This window comes from Bombus terrestris, chromosome 10 (genome assembly GCF_910591885.1).
Source record: "Bombus terrestris chromosome 10, iyBomTerr1.2, whole genome shotgun sequence".
NCBI classification, from domain to species: domain Eukaryota; kingdom Metazoa; phylum Arthropoda; class Insecta; order Hymenoptera; family Apidae; genus Bombus; species Bombus terrestris.
In genome coordinates, this window is record NC_063278.1 from 3,969,468 (window position 1) to 3,987,978 (window position 18,511).

Genomic DNA, 18,511 nt, shown 5'->3' on the forward strand with positions numbered 1-18,511 from the left:
TCTATTCGCACGAAACTGGACGTTCTCAAAACTAATCCTCGACGAAGACACAGCTTCAGTTTTCTCTTTCGTATGCATTTATACCTTGTACGGAGAGGTGAGCGGCAAAGGACGCGTAGGACGCAGGGAAATCCCAGTGAAGTTAACGATTATCCACTTTTTTCGTGACAATCGTCTTTTTGTTAACATGTTGATTTTGTACGGTCGATGGCCGCAATATTCCCGGAAACTCTCGCTTATCAGCGACACCGTTAATTTCCACATGGATCTCCGCAATTATTCGTAATTTTCATTGCTCTGATGCTTTCGACGAAAATCGAGAAAGTCTGTGTTAATTTTGGAGATACGACGATGAATTATGAAGATAACAGTGAATCATGGGCATGGGGCGATTTTAAAAAACTGAGAAAGTAGGATATTGGGTTTTTTGTAACCTTGACGATAGAATGTGTGCCGTGTATTCATTTATGATATTTTATGCAATATTTATTTATAGAATATTCGTAGGATATTGGTAAAGTAATTCTAAGTCATAGAGTTATTTATGTTTTAATCATTGTAATTGCAATGTAATCTACCGCATCGGAATTACTGATCATATTGTCAATCATCCATTTACATTAATATTGATTACAGGCGGAGAACAAAAATAGACGTCAATTCATATGACATTGGAAATTCCATCAATATTCCATTCACAGACGATTATTTTGTTGTACTTCATCATTATAATATACTCATTTATTATGTATGCAAATGCACGAGTTGATTTTCCTTTTTTTAAATGACAATCCCAGCGAAATGCTTCAAAAGCAAACAGAGGATTGCGAAACAATTTATCTTGCGTAGACGAAATCACATAATACTAATTTACTTTCGTTTTTTTTTGAAGCGGACTCTTAATCTTGAAAAAAAACTCAGAAAGAGCACTTTATCTTCAGTTTTGAAAATATAATTTATTTTACCATCAATTCCGAGTAATTTTATATAATTTTTTTGCCGTTTTGGCATCTCAATGGAAATTTGATCAAGATTGCTTCGATGGTTTGAAAGAAAATCACTTAATGGCCCATTTGTGGAAAATGGATCGTAAAACTGAAAACTTCTTGAAAAGATAGAGCTTAGGCGTAAATTTAGCACAAGATATTGGGTTGGCAACTAATATATCAGAATTTAAGCAGAAACGATAAAATATATATTTAGCACATATGTATAAGTAGCATTTTAGTCCGAATCGAATAAGCAATCATAAAATAAATAATTAAAGGAAGCGATTCCTTCAATTTTCTTAAAATCCTGTCATCTTTCTTGATTTGTAGGCTCTAAATTGCTAACCAATTAATAGCCTATGAATTACGCCAGAAACAGCAATAGAGATTATCTTAATGCAATCATGAATCAATAGGATGGTAATTTCTGTGGTCTACGTTTTTCTCCCTGTGCAGATTCCCTTTTTCCTAGCCTTACCTATGTCGATTTTTGTTGCGATAAAGCTATTAAGATAACTTAACACCGTCCGAATTATTATCGATAACTAGCTAAATTCGAGAAGCTCGTGTCACGTGTATATGTTCGTATCTCAATTAGACACCATTTAAAAACAAATAACTCGTATCCCATTGTAGCGATATGATATTAGAAAAGCTGAATTAAAACCGATGTAAAAGATTCTTGTGTAATAGCGGAATAATTCGATGTGCTATTTGAAAATCGAAATAATTTCTCGAATATTTTAATGATTTAATGTGAACAGCGATATTTCAATCACGATATAGAGAATTTAACAAATGAAATTTAATCGTGAGAAAAATTTTAATACTACGATGATCTGTCTAAATCACGTTCGAGGAAAATAGTTTTACAAAAACCTTATCGTTCCATGCTAAGACACGTAATAGCAATCGGATGTATCGTCATCTGTACATTTACGTTTGCCAAATCCATCAAAAGCAACAAGCATCCGAAGAAATCACAAGTTGATCTACTTTACATACTGCAACGATCAAAGTGTAATAAAATCGAAAAGCTTGTTAAAATGTGATATCTTGCTTCAGCGTCATGAAAATAGAACGATAGAATTTCCGAATATGGAATCATCGATCACGGAAGTACCTACCTTCAGCGATAGTACCTCGTTGAAGATGTTGGAAGATATCACAGCCAAAGTTTGGAGAACCTTGCCTGTGATTAGCATACCTCGAAGTTGGATACTTACTTATTGCGTGAAATACACTGAGATTTCTGAAGATGTTGAGAAAGCAACGATACAGTGCCAATACGACGGAACAGACTGGGATTGCACGTTCATCGAGTTGGTAAAAACTTGTAATTCAAGATCCGTACTCGTACTTTATAAATAGGCTTCGAAAATTTGTAATGTAAATTCGTATCTTTATAAACGCGATTAAAAGACTAGAATCTGGAAAGAGATTCGTTAAATATTACAACGAATACTTTACTTTGCATATACATTTCCATATTATCTGCATTCCGAACATGTTTGCATCTTTAAACCAATTACTGAGAATGCATAATTGTCAGAATTGTATATCGCTATTCTTTTCGTTTCTGTCCATTGTAATTTTTAATAACCCAAGGTACTTTTCTTTTAACTCTTGTCTGTTATAATAGCTAAGAACGTAAATACATAAAACATGAAAGATTAAATGTATCAGTAAAAACGAAAAACCGATGACTGGCAGTTTCCTATTCTTAGCTAAGACTCTTGTTTAGCAATTTTCGTTGGCACATACTGTGAATAAATCAAAAGTTAACCAGAGGTAAATTCAAACAAGAGACAAAATTCATATTTTGACACAATGCCGTGGATATTTAATGTTCCACTACATTAAATTTATGTTGCCAATTCTGTATACTTCAGCAAGGAAGTGACATTTACCTTGGCATTTTGCACACACTATGATTTATTACATAAAATTGCTTAATACAATTACTTAATACGATTACTGAATACAATTGCTTAATACAATCTGTTATTATTGGCAATTTCAAGCAAACGCTAACTGTGAAAGCATTTTACAAAACTCGAATTTGACTCATGATGATCTTACTTCTAGAATCTAAAATATCGGCTAATTAAATTAAACGATTCTGTCATTATTTTAAGCTACGAAAAAATATTGATTTCTCCGTTAAAGTGAATAATTTTTTAATTATTTTAAATCATTCCTATAGTTGGTTCGATCTATTCGTATCTTCCTACAAAATCTAAAAATAGCTTTAAGAAAAAAATGTTCACTGAAGTTAGTAAAAACTTAAATAACAACGAAAAATCATTAATCTCTGTAAAGTTGATACAACTTCGTTCAAGTATAATTGATAACCAGGGTGGAGGGCAAAACGACTTTAACATTGGAAAAATCGTCTCATTATTTCACAATCTTTCTAATCGTGGATTGAGATTAAAACTGCTTCGTGCGGCCGAAATTTGTGGGAAACTCTGGCAGAGCTACAAACAAATTCAAGATAAAAGATTAATTCGTATGCGATTGAACGTTCACGTGAGTTAATCGTTAATTTCTTAAAAATCGTTTGATTTGTTCGTTTAATATTTATTCCCATCGAAGGCAAAGAACAGAGAAAAAAGATTTTCGAAAAGAAATTGGAGTTTCCGAGGCTCGGGAACAACAGAAAAGAATTTAAGAAAGAAAAAGCTGGAGGATCATGCCGAGGACGTAAAGAAAAGGAGACGAGCTGCCAAGAAAATGCAAGCCATTCGAAGGAACTTGTCAAATAAGATTACGGAACTTGAAACTAAAGGCAAATAAATAACATCAGAATAAATATTGGTAAAAAATAACAGTATCATAACGACGACAGTAGCAAATAATGATAATATAGATAGTAGTAAAAATACCTGACAAGACAATTTAGAAAAAATTTTATTCGAAAGATTCTAATCCAATCTATAGCTGCACTTTTCAAGTTTAATAACAATTTTAATGATATTTTCGTCATATTAGTTTTTAATTTTAATCGTACATAACGATATCCAACGGTAGAAAAATTGTACGTAAAAGGGAAAGTAAACTGATTCTTTTCTAATTGGAAGCATTAAAAAAGAAAATCTTAAATTATATGTAATAAATTAATTTTCTAGAAACTTTAAATCCAGAAGAAGAAACCGAGCTTAATCGATTGCGTTTAACAGTGGCGAGAAGACCTCCTGACAATTTAGAAGAATATTCTCTAGCGAATGATCGAGCAGAATTATCTCGTCTCCAAGAAATAGGTTTATGCTTGACGCAACAGGCTGCAAAAGCTTGTGAATCCACTGTACTCGATGCAATCCAAAAATTAATATAATAAAACCTCGTATTTTTCGACGATACCTATCATACAACTACAATAAACCTTAAAGCTTAGATTACAGGCGTTATTTGCCTATTCTCTGGCCATTTCTCTGCTATAATAAAGACAAGTATACATGTAAATATAATAAAGACAAAAACGAAAAGAATTGATAAAAGCACGACAGCGATAGATATCTATCAACATAGTCAACAAATAACGAAAGACATTCATATCACATTTTAGTTGAATTAATTCGATACTTGCAAACATACATAATTAAATATAATTTTTCTGTTTCATACGCTTTAAATCATCTTTGAATTAATACCATTGCTTTTTGCTCTTCTGATTCCATATATATTATATGTACGATAAATCTGGCTTTGTCGTTATATATAACGAACATTTGCCTCTAAGTTCAAACACTAATCTTAGATCAAATTAATCTAAATTAAATTTCTTAGGTGCACGATAAAATAGTAATACTACGCATCTAATAAGCAAAATATATTATATTTATCTTAACGATTGAGGACTGCTTATCGCTATATCAACATTTTATAGCTCTAATTTCTCGAATGTGTATTTTCATTTCGACACGAGAGATTCGTCTGTTATCATTCTACATATGAAATACTTAACCATGCTATCTTACGTATTTCGTTCAATTTGAATACTCAAATACGTGCAATCGGATCACAAATACGATCGAACTGTATCAACTAGATTTTGGCGAAATTTTTTTATGATCAAAAAGCGATCCATTCCATCAGATTGTATATATTTACAATTATTGGCCTTTCTTCGTCAATTTTTCAAACTTCAAAGATATTTGTACAATGTTAATAACGATATTAGCAAGCATGATTCTTTTATACTGTCACAGTAAGTACAATCTTCGATGTATTAAATAACCTTTAAAATACCGTCTGAATAATTTATCGTAACATTGTGTAACTGATATAGTCATTAATAATAGCGCTAAACGACGGTCGTACCTCTATAATATCAAATGTCATGGCACAAGACACCAACACGGATATATATTTTGATAAATTAAATACCAGTCTGTTCGAAGTATATCCCGTATTGATTTCACCAAACTGGGTAAAAATATGAAATCATCGACAAAAGTCTCCATACAGCGATAAAAAGTCAGAGTTTTTATTAAAGTAAAAAATCATTAAAATATCATTGCAAAGTTAGTGGATACTACTTTAAGAAAAACTTCAAACAAAAAGAATTCTTACTCGGCTAAGAGCTATATTATATTTTTTCTTCGTATAACAATAATAAAAAACTAATATTTCAAATTACCCTCTATTTTAAAAAATTGTCTTTTTATAAGATGTACAAAGACTTTATGTAACATTATCACTGATTGTATAAATTCTTTATTAAATATGAAATACATCATACATATATAAAAATACATATATGATTCTTGTTATAACGGATGAAATATTTATAAATACAAGTACAGGTATAAAAAGACATATGTATATACAATATCTTCAAAATTCTCTCTTTTTTTTTACAAATACTAATTATTGATATTTATATGCAGATATTACAAATCTGTTTGAAAGAAACTTCGTTATTAGATAAATTACACTCGCATATAAGCGATTGCAGCAATTATCCCTGTATGTTTTCAAAAATCATTGAAAACGAGTCGATGAAATCCGTTGTATCCATAATACGAAGTGATACAATAGACGATGTCATCGGTAAGGAGTTCAAACAAAATATACAAGACTGTACAGTTTGGTGGAAATTATTCAAACATTTCAATAAGAATGCAAGTGCTCGTCGTGAGTTAGGCAGATGCTTGTTTCAAACGTTTTCATTCGTAAGCAATGATTCAAACAATGGTGAAAAAAAAGAGGAATACGTTTATGAGAGAGAATGAAATAAATTAGATAAAAAGAATCTTCATTAAAACGCATTATTTTATGTTTGTAGAAATGTAGAGAACCCGTTTTGGATAAAGTAAGATTACTCTTATTTAACACGAAAGAAAAATGAAGGTAATATTAGTATGGATCACAGCATCGGAATAATTGAACACTGGAAGAGGAATATTAAAATCTTTTTGTAAAAAGATCGTTTGTTAAAAAATAGAACTTTTATATATTTCTCAAATATAACAATTATACATTCAGAACACTGTTTTTATAGGAATCCTTAATACTAATATCTTCTACATTTTACGCAAAATTATATAATTCGTAGGTATTTGTGTCCCCTGTTGTACAAATTGATTTCGTAGCACCCAGATTTCATAACACTTAATACATATTATTAAAAATATAATACTGTATGCTACATGTTTTATCAACACAGACGTATTATATCTATAATACACAATAGCATTTTATTGAGGAACTTAATTGATATTAGTAAGATAAAAGATTAGTAAGATATTTAGAAAAGGAAAAAGTTAACATTAAATGTCGATAAATCGAAGGTTCTTCATTCCGGAAAAGGAGGCGGTAGAAGTAAGAAGAGAAAATGGGAATGGAAAGAAAAAGAATTGGAGCAAATAATACAATATCTTAAATATTTAGCATATATTTTTAGTAAAAGCGAGAAAAATATAGAACAGTTGAAAGGGTTGATAAGGAAAGGTAATCTGGCATTAAAGCAAATGTGTGGAATTGAAGTTTATTTGACTTATTGGAAATAAATTTATTTGACAGTCTGGTAAAGAAGCCAAATTGATCGGTATCTAGGGCGAGATATAATAATTTAAAGGAAACAGAGATAATATTAGGAAATTGATATGATGACAAACACAGAGTATGTATGATATGGGGAATGGGCGATCCGATATAACACTTTCTAAGGCTGTACAGTGGGATTGAAAAAGGAAATGTAAAAATTGAGGAGATTTTGAGCAATAAGGGCTCAAAAGAAGGGACAAAATGGCTAGAGATGTTGGATAGAGAAAGGAAGAAGAGGACAGAGATGTGCGAGTCAATTGCGGACAACGGTTAGAGCTGATGTTAATGGGGTTAAAAGGGAAGGTAAGCAAGCAGGAGAAAACAAATGTAATACTACAAGAAAACAATAAGCAATAGTTTTACATTAGTTCAGCTTTAATTTTAATTTTCTGTGAGCTAAATCAATCAAGTTCCTTTTCTAAAGATATTGAACCGAAAAATAAAATAATAGTAACAAAATAGAAGCGTATTTGATGAACTATCCTTGATTACTATGTATATACCTAATATCACCATTTTCAAATGAATGTTCATTAATTCAATTTCTAAAAACTATACCAGTAACTAAAACCTAATCATTTTGGAGACTATTTCTTATTCTCAGTTACTGTATTCTATACCCATATTTTAAATCCAGCACCTTTTTTACAATGTCGTATAATGTTTAAAATGCCGATTATCATGTAAAGTATTGATATAGCAATATAATAACCACCATAAACAAAATACTGGAAAAAAGTACAATGTAAAACATTTCAATATCAATATCAATACGGTTATCAGTATCAAATAGAAATCTAATCAACTAATAGAACTCATAAAAAGAAATAAGAACAAGTTATTTTTTTAATTTGTTTATTCACTTTATGCTTTTATATTTTATTTAAAATAATTAAAAATTATTAAACGTTAGATGTCACAAATATGGATTTTTTATATCTTATATCATTTATCACATTCCTCGTATCTTTAATATATTTACATTAGGAAAGTTTCAATAAGTTAAAATTTTGCATAACTTGAAAATAAAAAGTAAAATAACTAATTCTGCAGTTAATATGATAAAATATTATTATGTAATTGAAATATTAAAGATTTTATATATAAATAAGTATTGTTTAGTACTTGTAATAAATTGAACTGATATTGTAACATCCTTGCTATCTATAGTTATATATTATTGAAAAATTTTTACTTTCTAATAATTCCAGCTATAAAAGTTATTTTTTCCAACGTTGAATGTACATTAAAACGTACAATGCTATTAATAATCATATATTAATTTAAAATCATTATTACAATATAAAAGTACCATCGCAAATTGTTAATACCAAATATGTATCACACATGTCACACCACATCAAATGTCATTAATAAATAAAATTTAGTTACTAAGTTATAGAATCTAAAATTACTAATAGGTGAAAAACTATTTTAAGTTAATATAATAACTAATTATTAATAAAATAAGTACACTAATGCCTGTTGAATTATTACATTCTCGGATCTGACTTTCAAAATTATCTAAAAAGATAGGTGTAGTGGAAATTATAGGCTACTATATTTTTCGAATTTGCTTGTTTCTTAAGCGGGACAGGAACTAAATGTAAGAAACATCGAGCGTAAGTGAAATACGCACGATCGTGCTTATTCATTCAATTCAAGTTCGTTCCAATATCAATGTTCAATATCATTTTAGAACCTCACCGATTTGATTAATATTATTTTTCTTATTTTTTAGTTCTAGCCTATGGCATAAGCCTACGACAGTTAAATAGACGTTGCTATACTATATTATACAAACAAAATAAGCAATACCAGGTATATATTCATTCTCAATGTAAAACATCGGGGTAAATAATTCTTTAACCAATAGTTATTAACACTTTTTCGACACATTTTTATGAGTTTTATTAGCTCTAATAGTATTTAAATAATAATCTTACCTGAGATCTCATATTTAATTTTAAATTTCCATTCACTACTATAGCTGTTAATACACTTTGCAATAGTAATGCAAGAAAAGTATTTATACCAAATATTAAACCATGACTATCTTCTGATATGCATTTTGCAACTTCAAAACTGTAAATTATACACATAAAATTAAAATATATGTGGCCTATTATTTTATTTGTAACAAATAATTTCATATGAAACTGAACCTTGCAACAGTAACCATTGTATGATAAATGATTCCAAATAATATGTACATAGCATATAACAACCAAATACTGCAACTATATGAAGATACCACTAATAAAATACCTTCCACAAGTGACATACATGATACTACTATGTCTCCAATTAAAGACCAATTAAATGGTATCTTCCCAATACAGAAAACAGTGATTGTACCTATTAATAAAAATAGATACATTGTATTACTATCACAAATATTAATTTATATATATTATACTATGTTACTTTATCAATTAAGTTATTTACATTGTACAAAATAATTTGTTCACCTATAATTGTATATAAAGCATCTACAGCTCCATTGTAAATTTTATCTCCAGGGACTACAGCAGTTTGCCACAATAATTGTATATAACTAATAACTTGCAAATATCCACAAGTTGAAAATGACCACCATATTGACCATTTTACAACATGACTATTCAAATATGCTTGTAAAAAATCTTTCCATAATAGAACATAAGCTTCTTTAACTTTATGTATTAGTGAAATATTAGAAAAAGAACACTCAGATTGTTCAGAACTGTGTAAAACTTGATTTATATCATTTTGTTGCGATACAATTGTTCCATTATGAGCTAAGAAATTATTTTTATTTTTTCTATGAAAGTAAATAGACTGGCCAACTGAAGGTATAAAGAATGCCCATATTGTTGCAAATGTAACAGCTGAAAGATGAAAATTATTTTATATGACGAATTGAATTTTTTAATAAAATATGTGTTATTAGAAATATAATAACCTACAATAAAATAAATCTCTTATAAATCAATCAAATTAATTATAATTCATTCCTCTTTTAAATTAAAGAATTTAAAAGCTTACAAGTATAAAAGATCTTTTGCCATATACTAATATCTAAGTTATTATTTAAAAAAAACATAACATACATATTTTTTATCTCACATTAATATAAAAATGATCATTTCTATTTTATATAAATGCACAAAAATAAGTACCTCCAATTGTAAGGTAATTTAATTGATGATAATTTAATATATCAAAAGATACTGTTAATTGTGCAATAATACCAGCCATACAACGACCAACTAGAGCTGCTGCTTTTGTATGACTTGTTACTTCCTGATAATGTTTTTTGTCAACTTTAGCATAGATATATGTGTAATATGCTACTTCTGTGGATAAAAACAAGCCATAAAAGAATTCTAAAACTTGCATAGTTAAAACATCTTGTCCAAGTATTATTAAGAGAAATGTAATAGTTCCAGAAAGACCACATAAAATAATAATTGGCTTATATCGTACAAAGTCGGTTATTAAAAATACAATAATTAACGTTGCAAAATAGGAATATGTGGAAACAGGAAATATTTTCTGGTTTACCTGAAAAATAATGACAATCTTACAAAATTTTGTATTACAAATGTATTATGTAACAACTGTTCAAAATAAATAAAAAATTCAACAAAAAGAATACATGTAAAATTCGCAACATTTTCAAAATTATTCATTAATTTCTATAACTACTACTATTAACTACTACTTATTATTATTATAACTACTACTAATATTAGTTATTATGTATATAATTTATTTACTTGAACATCTGTAAAATTTTTCCATGGTCCTGTTAAATAATCAGTCACAAAAGACTCTGAAGGCCTAAACTCTTTAAAGCAACCAAATACACACAAAATACATGAAATTATTATCCACTTCATACTAATAGCATACTTCTCTCTCCTGCTTTGCTCTGATTTGATTTCTTAAATTATATTGTGCAATATCCTTTCAACATATTTTTATGTCACATGTCATTCATATTTCATTCAGAGTATCTAAAAAACACATGTATTACCAATTTACAAAATTGATTTGATCATTCTATGTCATCACTCAAATCATGATCATTCCAACTTCACAATAGCTTTTCAAATATAATTTTGAACTTTCTATTTCACTGGCACTAAAACTTTCTTCTACATTCAATCAATTTCTAATAATTATTTTCCTACGATGTTAATTTTGTTAACATTCAATATTGTTGCTTTAATATTGTTACCAATAATATTATAATTATAACCAAATTTTATAAAATTTTCTTATAATACCCAAAAAAATAATACCCCAAAAAATCCTTTCTTATAATACCCAAACAAGCAATAATTTAAAAACTTACTGTCTACGTTGGATATTAATTTTGATTTTATTCATAAAGTCACAAATAACTTTATTATTTAAAACGCCATAACATACAACTCACAACTTAAACGATACTGACAGTCCCGACCAACTGTACATTCACTAGTCCAAATTGTAAGATCGAACAAGATGAGGGCGCGACGATCTTATCCTTATCATACAATAAGAAGTTAAAGGAAGGGAAGATTTTATCGAATTAAGCTGGCATCAAGTGGCATATATGTGTATACAATTAAATAAATTTTAATTAAATGTCATTAGAATTCTTCGAGCGCACGCATGTGATTTATGGTATCATCGAACAGTTACAACAAATCGATTTGTATGCAGTTACACGAATCCAAATGTAACATTGTACAATGCGTAAAATCCATTGAGCAATATTCACCAGTCTAATTTTGAACAGACCGATTCATGACAAATGCACATTGTATGTACGCACTTTGAACCAACACTCGTCTGAAATTATATATAAAATGTTATTTTAGATGATTTAGTCACAATAAATAAGTCAGAAGTTCTTACAGCCATATAATGTAATCTGTTAAAATGTATCGTACAAATGTAAGCATAACAACCACTACTGCTTACTTTCTTTTAGTTCTAACTTTTATTTTTAATTAATATAACATATATGATATTTTCATGCAGTATTTCATGTATCATATACTTCATGTCATCATAACATGATTTATAAAAAATTATCTTTTATAGCAAAATGGGCAACCCCAAAGGGCAAATACTGAACCCATTCATCAAAATCGAACAAATGGAGGAAGGCAACCTCCTCCTATAAATATTCCAATAACAGTTTCAGAGCAATTTAGAGAATCATGGTTAACTGCTATTATTGGACTTATTATGTTTGCAACTGGCATGTGCCTTTTATTTTGGAATGAGGTTTGTGAATTGATTAAACAGAAAAGTTTATATTTTAAAACTACATTTATTATGTAGTTTACTTTATAGTATACTATATCTATAATATTATAGGGAAGAGCAGTGAAAGTAGCACATTCTTTAGACGAAGCTTTACATAATGTAGCAGTGCTCCCAAATACGATGAAATTATTATCTGAATATGAAGGACGTTTGATACATTTATCAGGTCCATTAAAGATATCAGAACCATTAACTGAACCTGATTATGGCGTGATTGTATCAAGTGTGAAACTGAAACGCAGAGTTCAGATGTACCAATGGGTTGAGATAGAAGAAGAAAGAAGGTATGTTATAAAACATGTTTCTTTTCATTATAAATAAATTTGTATAATTTATCATTTATGTAATTTAGCTTTGGAGGAGTAGCAGAAGAAGAAAAGCATTATTATTACACAACAGAATGGAAAGATAAACTTGTTGATTCAGATCATTTCTATATTAGAACTGGTCATCATAATCCAAAAGAAATGCCTATTAAAAGCCAAGTGCAGATTGCAGATGAAGTTAAGATTGGTGCATTTACTCTTGGAACTGAATTGAAAAAGAATTTTAATGATTTTGTAGAAGTTACCAGTGATGAAAGACCTGAAAGTAGAGATATTAAAATGCACTCGGGTTTATACTATCATAGCTCTAATTTATGGGAACCTGAGGTATACACCTATATCTTTGAATTTATTATGAACTTAAAACAATATACTAAATAATTGACCTATTTGTTTATAGGTAGGTGACATACGTATACAATTTTCCTATGCAGGAAAAGGAGGAGATATATATTCCATAGTTGGCATGTTACAAAAAGGAACTATTGTACCATATATTACAACACATGGAGAAGAAATTTTACTTCAACGAAAGCACAAAATATCAGTAGATCAAATGTTTCATTTAGAACATGTGCACAATTACTGGCGTACGTGGAGTATTAGGTAACATAATTTTCAATATTCCTCGAAATCTTAAAATTTATTATTATAATATTCCTAATTATTTCAGAGGGCTTGGATGGTTAGTCCTATTTTTAGCAACAACATGTTTAGCAAACATATTAAGGACAATAATTCTGAATTCAACTTTCTTATGTGGAATTATTGCAGTTGAATCTTTAACAATGTCTGTATCAATGTCTATTAGTTTACTAGTAATTGGTTTTGCTTGGGTTTGGTATCGACCAGTAATAGGTCTTTGCCTAGCATTAGCATCAATTTTACCATTTATTTATTCAACATTAACATCAGCATCTCAATCTCAAAACCGTGATAATTATAGAAGGCTATGAATTTTTATTAAATAATTATATTTTACATATGTAAATATATTAACATATATCCTCTTTTTCATTATACTTCAATGTGCTTATTTTGTGTGATCTAGCAAAAAATGTTATTATAATCTAGTCATACTAAATTTCATCAACTATATCGTAAACTGTTATATTATAGAAATGTCATTAATAGTTACAAATATCTAAAATGTAGGCAATAAATTATTTTGTAAACATTAAATACCTTTGTATAATTTTATGAATTAGGTTATTTCAGTAATAACCTTTTCTTACCCTTAATTAAAAATCTTATAATGTGCAATATTATTCTGCGAAAGTTTGAATATTATAATTTACAAGAAATAAATATCCGTTTTGATTTTATTCCCTAGATGTAAAATACATGTGCATTGAAAAATTCCCTAATGAATGGAAGTTTGTTTTTCCTCTATCCATCCAATAATATTTTTACGATTTAGTAAAACAAGATGGCCGCGAAAACTTTGTAAACGGAAACGTTTAATTTGATGACTCGAAGAAAAATTGCATGCTTTGAATATTATTTTTGATTAGAGTGTATCGGATTGACACAAAATAGACCAGATTTGCCAAGAAATTAAATAAATGTAGATGACAATGACTGAGGAAACACAACAATCTGAGACAGCCGCACAAAATGAGGCACAAACTAGTTCTCCAGATGTTGGAAAAGTTAAAGATAGTAAAAAAGAAAAATGCCGACCTATGACTAAGGTATATTTGGTTAAAATGATGCTGAAAATTTACGAGCCTCCATAAAATACTTTTCAACCACACAAACATGATATATTTAATGGAACAACGATCGAAGTTAAAATTTCGATTTTTGAAACATTTATAACATAATTATGTAAAAAGATGCTATTTATTTGATACATCGCAGATAAAGTACTCTCACAGATATAAAACAACAAATTGTACATTTTATATGACAGTAAATATAACATTATTATAGGAAATGAAAGACACAATTATATGTCATGTGACATTCTTTAATATCTTATTTTTTGAATAAAAACTAAAAAATATTTAACTAATATGTTAGTGATAACTCATATAAATTTTTGTAATCATTATAAAAATCATAACATATTATATATTTTAATTCAACTTTAACCAATACATATATATATATATATATATACATAATGAAAGAAATAAAATATATTTATAGGTAGTAATACGGAGATTACCTCCAACTATGACACAAGAACAATTCTTAGAGCAAGTTTCTCCATTGCCAGAACATGATTATCTTTATTTTGTAAAAGCTGATATGTCTTTGGGACAATATGCTTTTTCCCGTGCATATATTAACTTTGTTGAGCAACAGGATATTTTTATGTTCAGAGAGAAATTTGACAATTATGTATTTGTCGACTCTAAAGGAACAGAATATCCAGCAGTAGTAGAATTTGCACCTTTCCAAAGGTTACCAAAGAAAAGAATAGGAAAAAAGAAAGATTTGAAATGTGGTACAATAGAGTCAGATCCATATTATATAAGTTTCTTAGAAAGTCTTAAAAATCAAGAAGCTGAATCTAATATATCACAGCCAAAAACAGAGTACTCATATCAACCACCTGATAGTAAGTTATTCTTTAACAACTGACATGCTGAGATATTACATACTCTTATGTATGAAATGTATATTTATGAATTTATATTTGTTTTGTCATTATAGATACACCAAAAAAAGTTACAACTACACCTCTCTTAGAATATGTGAAACAACGTAAGCAGGAGAAACAACGTCTCAGAGATGAAAAACGCGAAGAAAGACGACGAAGAGATCTAGAAAGGAGGCGGACAAAGGAAGATCCTATTATATCTAAGGTAACACTATATTTTATAATGTATTCATTTATTATTCTTGACTTACTAAATAGACTAATTCTAAATATGACAAATACAGTATAGAATAAAGGAATTATTAATCAGATATGTAATGGAAATTGCCTTTAGCAACATATTAAATTTAAATTTTAAGTATTATATTCTCTACTGTATTTGCTGATACTAATCTTTTCAACCTGCAGTCTGCATGTAATATTGAAGATAATCAGACCAAGTATTCCTACCTTTGCACTTCCCCAACTGTCAAGTCAGAAGATATATTTTTTGATCATCCTACTGAAAATCTAAATATACCTCATGAATGTAAAGAAGAAATTTGCAGTAGTGGTACTGCAAATATGACACGATCTAACAAAACTTTGTTAAATATACAACAACAATTTTACAGAAACGAGAATACAGAAGTATATATAAATTGCGTTAGAAGTATGCCTCATGTTAGTGAACGTTGGCAATACACTAATAAACAACGAAAATTATTTTATATTTACGAAAAAAATTATAAAGAAAAAGATTCTAATTGCAGAAAAAATAATTACAACCATATTAAAAATAATTATATTTATAATAATACTAAGTGCACATCTCATTATATTAATAATAAAAATTATTTTTCTGTTTTATCAAAATCTCAATTTACTAATTTACACAAAACTTGGAAAATGCAAATACCAATGGAGGTATCAAAGTCAAGAAGTTGTAGTGCTGTGTTTGACTATCATAAACTTTACCCTTTTAAAACTTGTGAAACAGCATTCCCAGCATATCGTAAAACTTCATGAAGTAGGAACTGCAAGTGGTTAGCAGGGAAATTCATGTTTTATGTATTTATTTATCGCATGTTAAAAAGTCATGAAGATTAAAGAACTATTCATCACACTTATGCGACCTAGTTCAATGCTATGTATTGTTTCTGTTTAATATTGTATTCTAAATTTATATACATTTATTAAGATGTAATTAATTTATTATTGTTTAATTTGTATACATTAAATTTTGTAAAAGAAACTGTTTTTAGAAAAAAATGTGAAAATTCTGTGTTACTTTATTGTAATTTATTATTTCAATTATCATATGCCTAACTCCATTAAAATTTATTAATATTAAGATCAGTAAAGATATTTTACTTAAAATAAATATTTAACTTTGTTATAGGTATTGAAAAATCCAGATCTTGATAAAGAAATGTGTAAAGATAATAAAGAAAATAGGGAGGAAAAGGATAAACTTTCACCCAAAGATATAAAAAATCGTATTAAGAAAGAGGATAAATTACGTGACAAGGTACCGCGTGATCGAGATTCCAAAGCAATAACAAAGGGATATAGGGAAAGAATCGAAGATAGAAATAAAGATAGAGATATAAAACATCAAAGACGACATGAAGATAAAAAGATATATGGAAGACGTGAAGAAAGAGATGGTATAAAAGATGATAGAAGATTTGATGGAAAAGATGATAGAAAATATGATTTTAAAGAAGATACTAAAGATTCTAGGGAACGAAAGATTGAGGAAAAACGAGGTAAAAGTTACGAAAAAATGAGGCAAGAAAAAAAAAGGCTTGCCGAAACCAAAAAACAGAATGTAGAATTTAGTGTTGATACAGAAAATAGTACGAAATTAAGAAGTGAAGATGAAGAATTCCAAAAGAAAGAACCATCAATTGATTTGTATGAAAATATTAAAGAAAATGACGAAGCTATGGGTGATAAGGAGGATGCTAAATATAATAAAGGAAAAGAGAAACAAGAAACTAACGAAAGAAAGGTTCTAATAGAAGATCCTGTGCATGATTTTGGGACAAGGGATCAGAAAAGGACAGGTAGAAATCCTATCATATTAAAATTAAATGAAATAGAAGATTCTAGTACATATAAATGTCTTACTTGTAAAATACTAATATGTTATTACTTATAGAAACAACTGTTGAAAGTAACAAAGACATTGAGAAATCAAAATCCAATGAAGATATTAATAAAGAAATTAATGAAGATGATGAATCTGAAGAAAAGAAGGATTCAAAAGTCACAAAAAGGCGGAGTTCACTTGAAAGTGGAGGGGAAGGTGGTACAGGAGATGGAAATTGTTTAAGGAGGCACAAATCTTTAGATGGAGGCGATCAAAATAACTTACAAAAGACTGAAAATGAAGATAAAGAAAAAGATAAAAAGGATCCACGATTAGAACGTCGAATTAGAAACAAAGTGTGTATTTTTTCTTCCTTAAAATATTAAAAATGTTATTTAATTTTTATTTAACTTCAATTAATTATTTATAAAAATATTGTTTATTATAAAATAATAGGATCGTCCTACCATGGAGATCTATCGGCCTGGAATGGGAAAATTTAGCAAACAAAGATTAGAACGAGAAAAATCTAATACTAACGATGAGAGAGCATCACTTTCGCAAAGTCCTACTCCAAACCCCAATTCTAATAATCTTTGTAAATCAGGAAAACCTGGAACTGAAGTGCGATCTATGACGTTTAAACGTAGCATTAGTCGTGATTTGGTATAATAATCACTAAGTGGAAATCTTTTCTTAACATCAGTGATATATATGTTGAAACTGTATTAATATATAAGGTTTTTACACTAGTCTTTCTCACGACATACAATATCACATAGTGTATCTTATTATACACAAATGCATAATAAAATACAGTGTTACACAGTGTACACTTACTACTGGAAAATCCATGTAGCTGCAGATGTATAAAACTTTCCATATTAAGTAATTTGATATATGTAATACATTATTTTCTGTTTAACCCTTTTGTTGCGATATATATATTTTATACTATTATCATTAATCATCTAAGTGTTGCATCGTGTTCATAATTATCATTAAAATAAATTTTTCTATAATAATATTTTACATTTTATATAAAATCGCTATACTTTTTCGTAATATTTTCTAAAAGGAGAAGAGATTAAAAATTAAGATAGAGGTAATATTTTAACATTAACAAGATTTTTATGAAGGAAATTAATTT

The 18,511-nt window shown here is 28.5% G+C and overlaps 3 protein-coding genes and 1 long non-coding RNA gene across 6 annotated transcripts; 3 read left to right on the forward strand and 1 right to left on the reverse strand.

The window, feature by feature from the left end:
- The first annotated feature begins 44 nt into the window (after positions 1 to 44).
- On the forward strand, positions 45 to 7,343 carry LOC125385831. The gene is made up of 2 exons (XR_007225506.1): positions 45 to 5,199; positions 5,294 to 7,343. It is a non-coding gene; the product is annotated as an uncharacterized LOC125385831 (long non-coding RNA).
- LOC100644213 (thiamine transporter 1) lies at positions 6,424 to 11,518 on the reverse strand. Its single transcript, XM_003398374.4, has 7 exons — positions 11,383 to 11,518; positions 10,802 to 11,041; positions 10,202 to 10,586; positions 9,512 to 9,910; positions 9,206 to 9,398; positions 8,987 to 9,125; positions 6,424 to 7,768 (listed from the first exon to the last, which is right to left on the reverse strand). Exons 2-7 carry the CDS (start codon positions 10,922 to 10,924, stop codon positions 7,655 to 7,657), a joined length of 1,353 nt encoding a protein of 450 aa, XP_003398422.1. The 5' UTR covers positions 10,925 to 11,041; positions 11,383 to 11,518; the 3' UTR covers positions 6,424 to 7,654.
- Positions 11,519 to 11,694: 176 nt separating this feature from the next.
- On the forward strand, positions 11,695 to 13,855 carry LOC100644096 (transmembrane protein 43 homolog). Of its 3 annotated transcripts, XM_012312758.3 has the most exons (7): positions 11,695 to 11,835; positions 11,894 to 11,969; positions 12,120 to 12,305; positions 12,399 to 12,631; positions 12,700 to 13,000; positions 13,074 to 13,279; positions 13,347 to 13,855. In XM_012312758.3, exons 2-7 carry the CDS (start codon positions 11,955 to 11,957, stop codon positions 13,627 to 13,629), a joined length of 1,224 nt encoding a protein of 407 aa, XP_012168148.1. In that variant the 5' UTR covers positions 11,695 to 11,835; positions 11,894 to 11,954; the 3' UTR covers positions 13,630 to 13,855. The 3 variants fall into 3 exon arrangements, with proteins under 3 accessions (XP_012168148.1, XP_020720653.1, XP_048265481.1); XM_020864994.2 differs by lacking the exon at positions 11,894 to 11,969; XM_048409524.1 differs by having other exon boundaries at positions 11,827 to 11,969.
- A 219-nt stretch (positions 13,856 to 14,074) lies between these two features.
- LOC100643701 (regulator of nonsense transcripts 3A) lies at positions 14,075 to 18,267 on the forward strand. Its single transcript, XM_048409522.1, has 6 exons — positions 14,075 to 14,367; positions 14,828 to 15,242; positions 15,338 to 15,489; positions 16,666 to 17,335; positions 17,431 to 17,717; positions 17,818 to 18,267. The coding sequence occupies exons 1-6, from the start codon at positions 14,245 to 14,247 to the stop codon at positions 18,031 to 18,033; spliced, it is 1,863 nt and encodes a 620-aa protein (XP_048265479.1). The 5' UTR covers positions 14,075 to 14,244; the 3' UTR covers positions 18,034 to 18,267.
- Positions 18,268 to 18,511: the final 244 nt, after the last annotated feature.

Bases quoted from the DNA above. Each gene is read 5' to 3' on its own strand.
- LOC100644096 (XM_012312758.3), top strand. The intron at 12,306-12,398 runs GTTTGTGAATTG...ATAATATTATAG, and splicing joins GCCTTTTATTTTGGAATGAG to GGAAGAGCAGTGAAAGTAGC. The intron at 13,280-13,346 runs GTAACATAATTT...TAATTATTTCAG, and splicing joins TGGCGTACGTGGAGTATTAG to AGGGCTTGGATGGTTAGTCC.
- LOC100644213 (XM_003398374.4), bottom strand. From the start codon at position 10,924: ATGAAGTGGATAATAATTTCATGTATTTTGTGTGTATTTGGTTGCTTT. The intron at 10,587-10,801 runs GTAAATAAATTA...ATTATTTTTCAG, and splicing joins AAAATTTTACAGATGTTCAA to GTAAACCAGAAAATATTTCC. The intron at 7,769-8,986 runs GTAAGATTATTA...ACTTTTTTCCAG, and splicing joins AATTAAATATGAGATCTCAG to TATTTTGTTTATGGTGGTTA.
- LOC100643701 (XM_048409522.1), top strand. From the start codon at position 14,245: ATGACAATGACTGAGGAAACACAACAATCTGAGACAGCCGCACAAAAT. The intron at 15,243-15,337 runs GTAAGTTATTCT...TTGTCATTATAG, and splicing joins CTCATATCAACCACCTGATA to ATACACCAAAAAAAGTTACA. The intron at 17,336-17,430 runs GTAGAAATCCTA...TATTACTTATAG, and splicing joins AAGGGATCAGAAAAGGACAG to AAACAACTGTTGAAAGTAAC.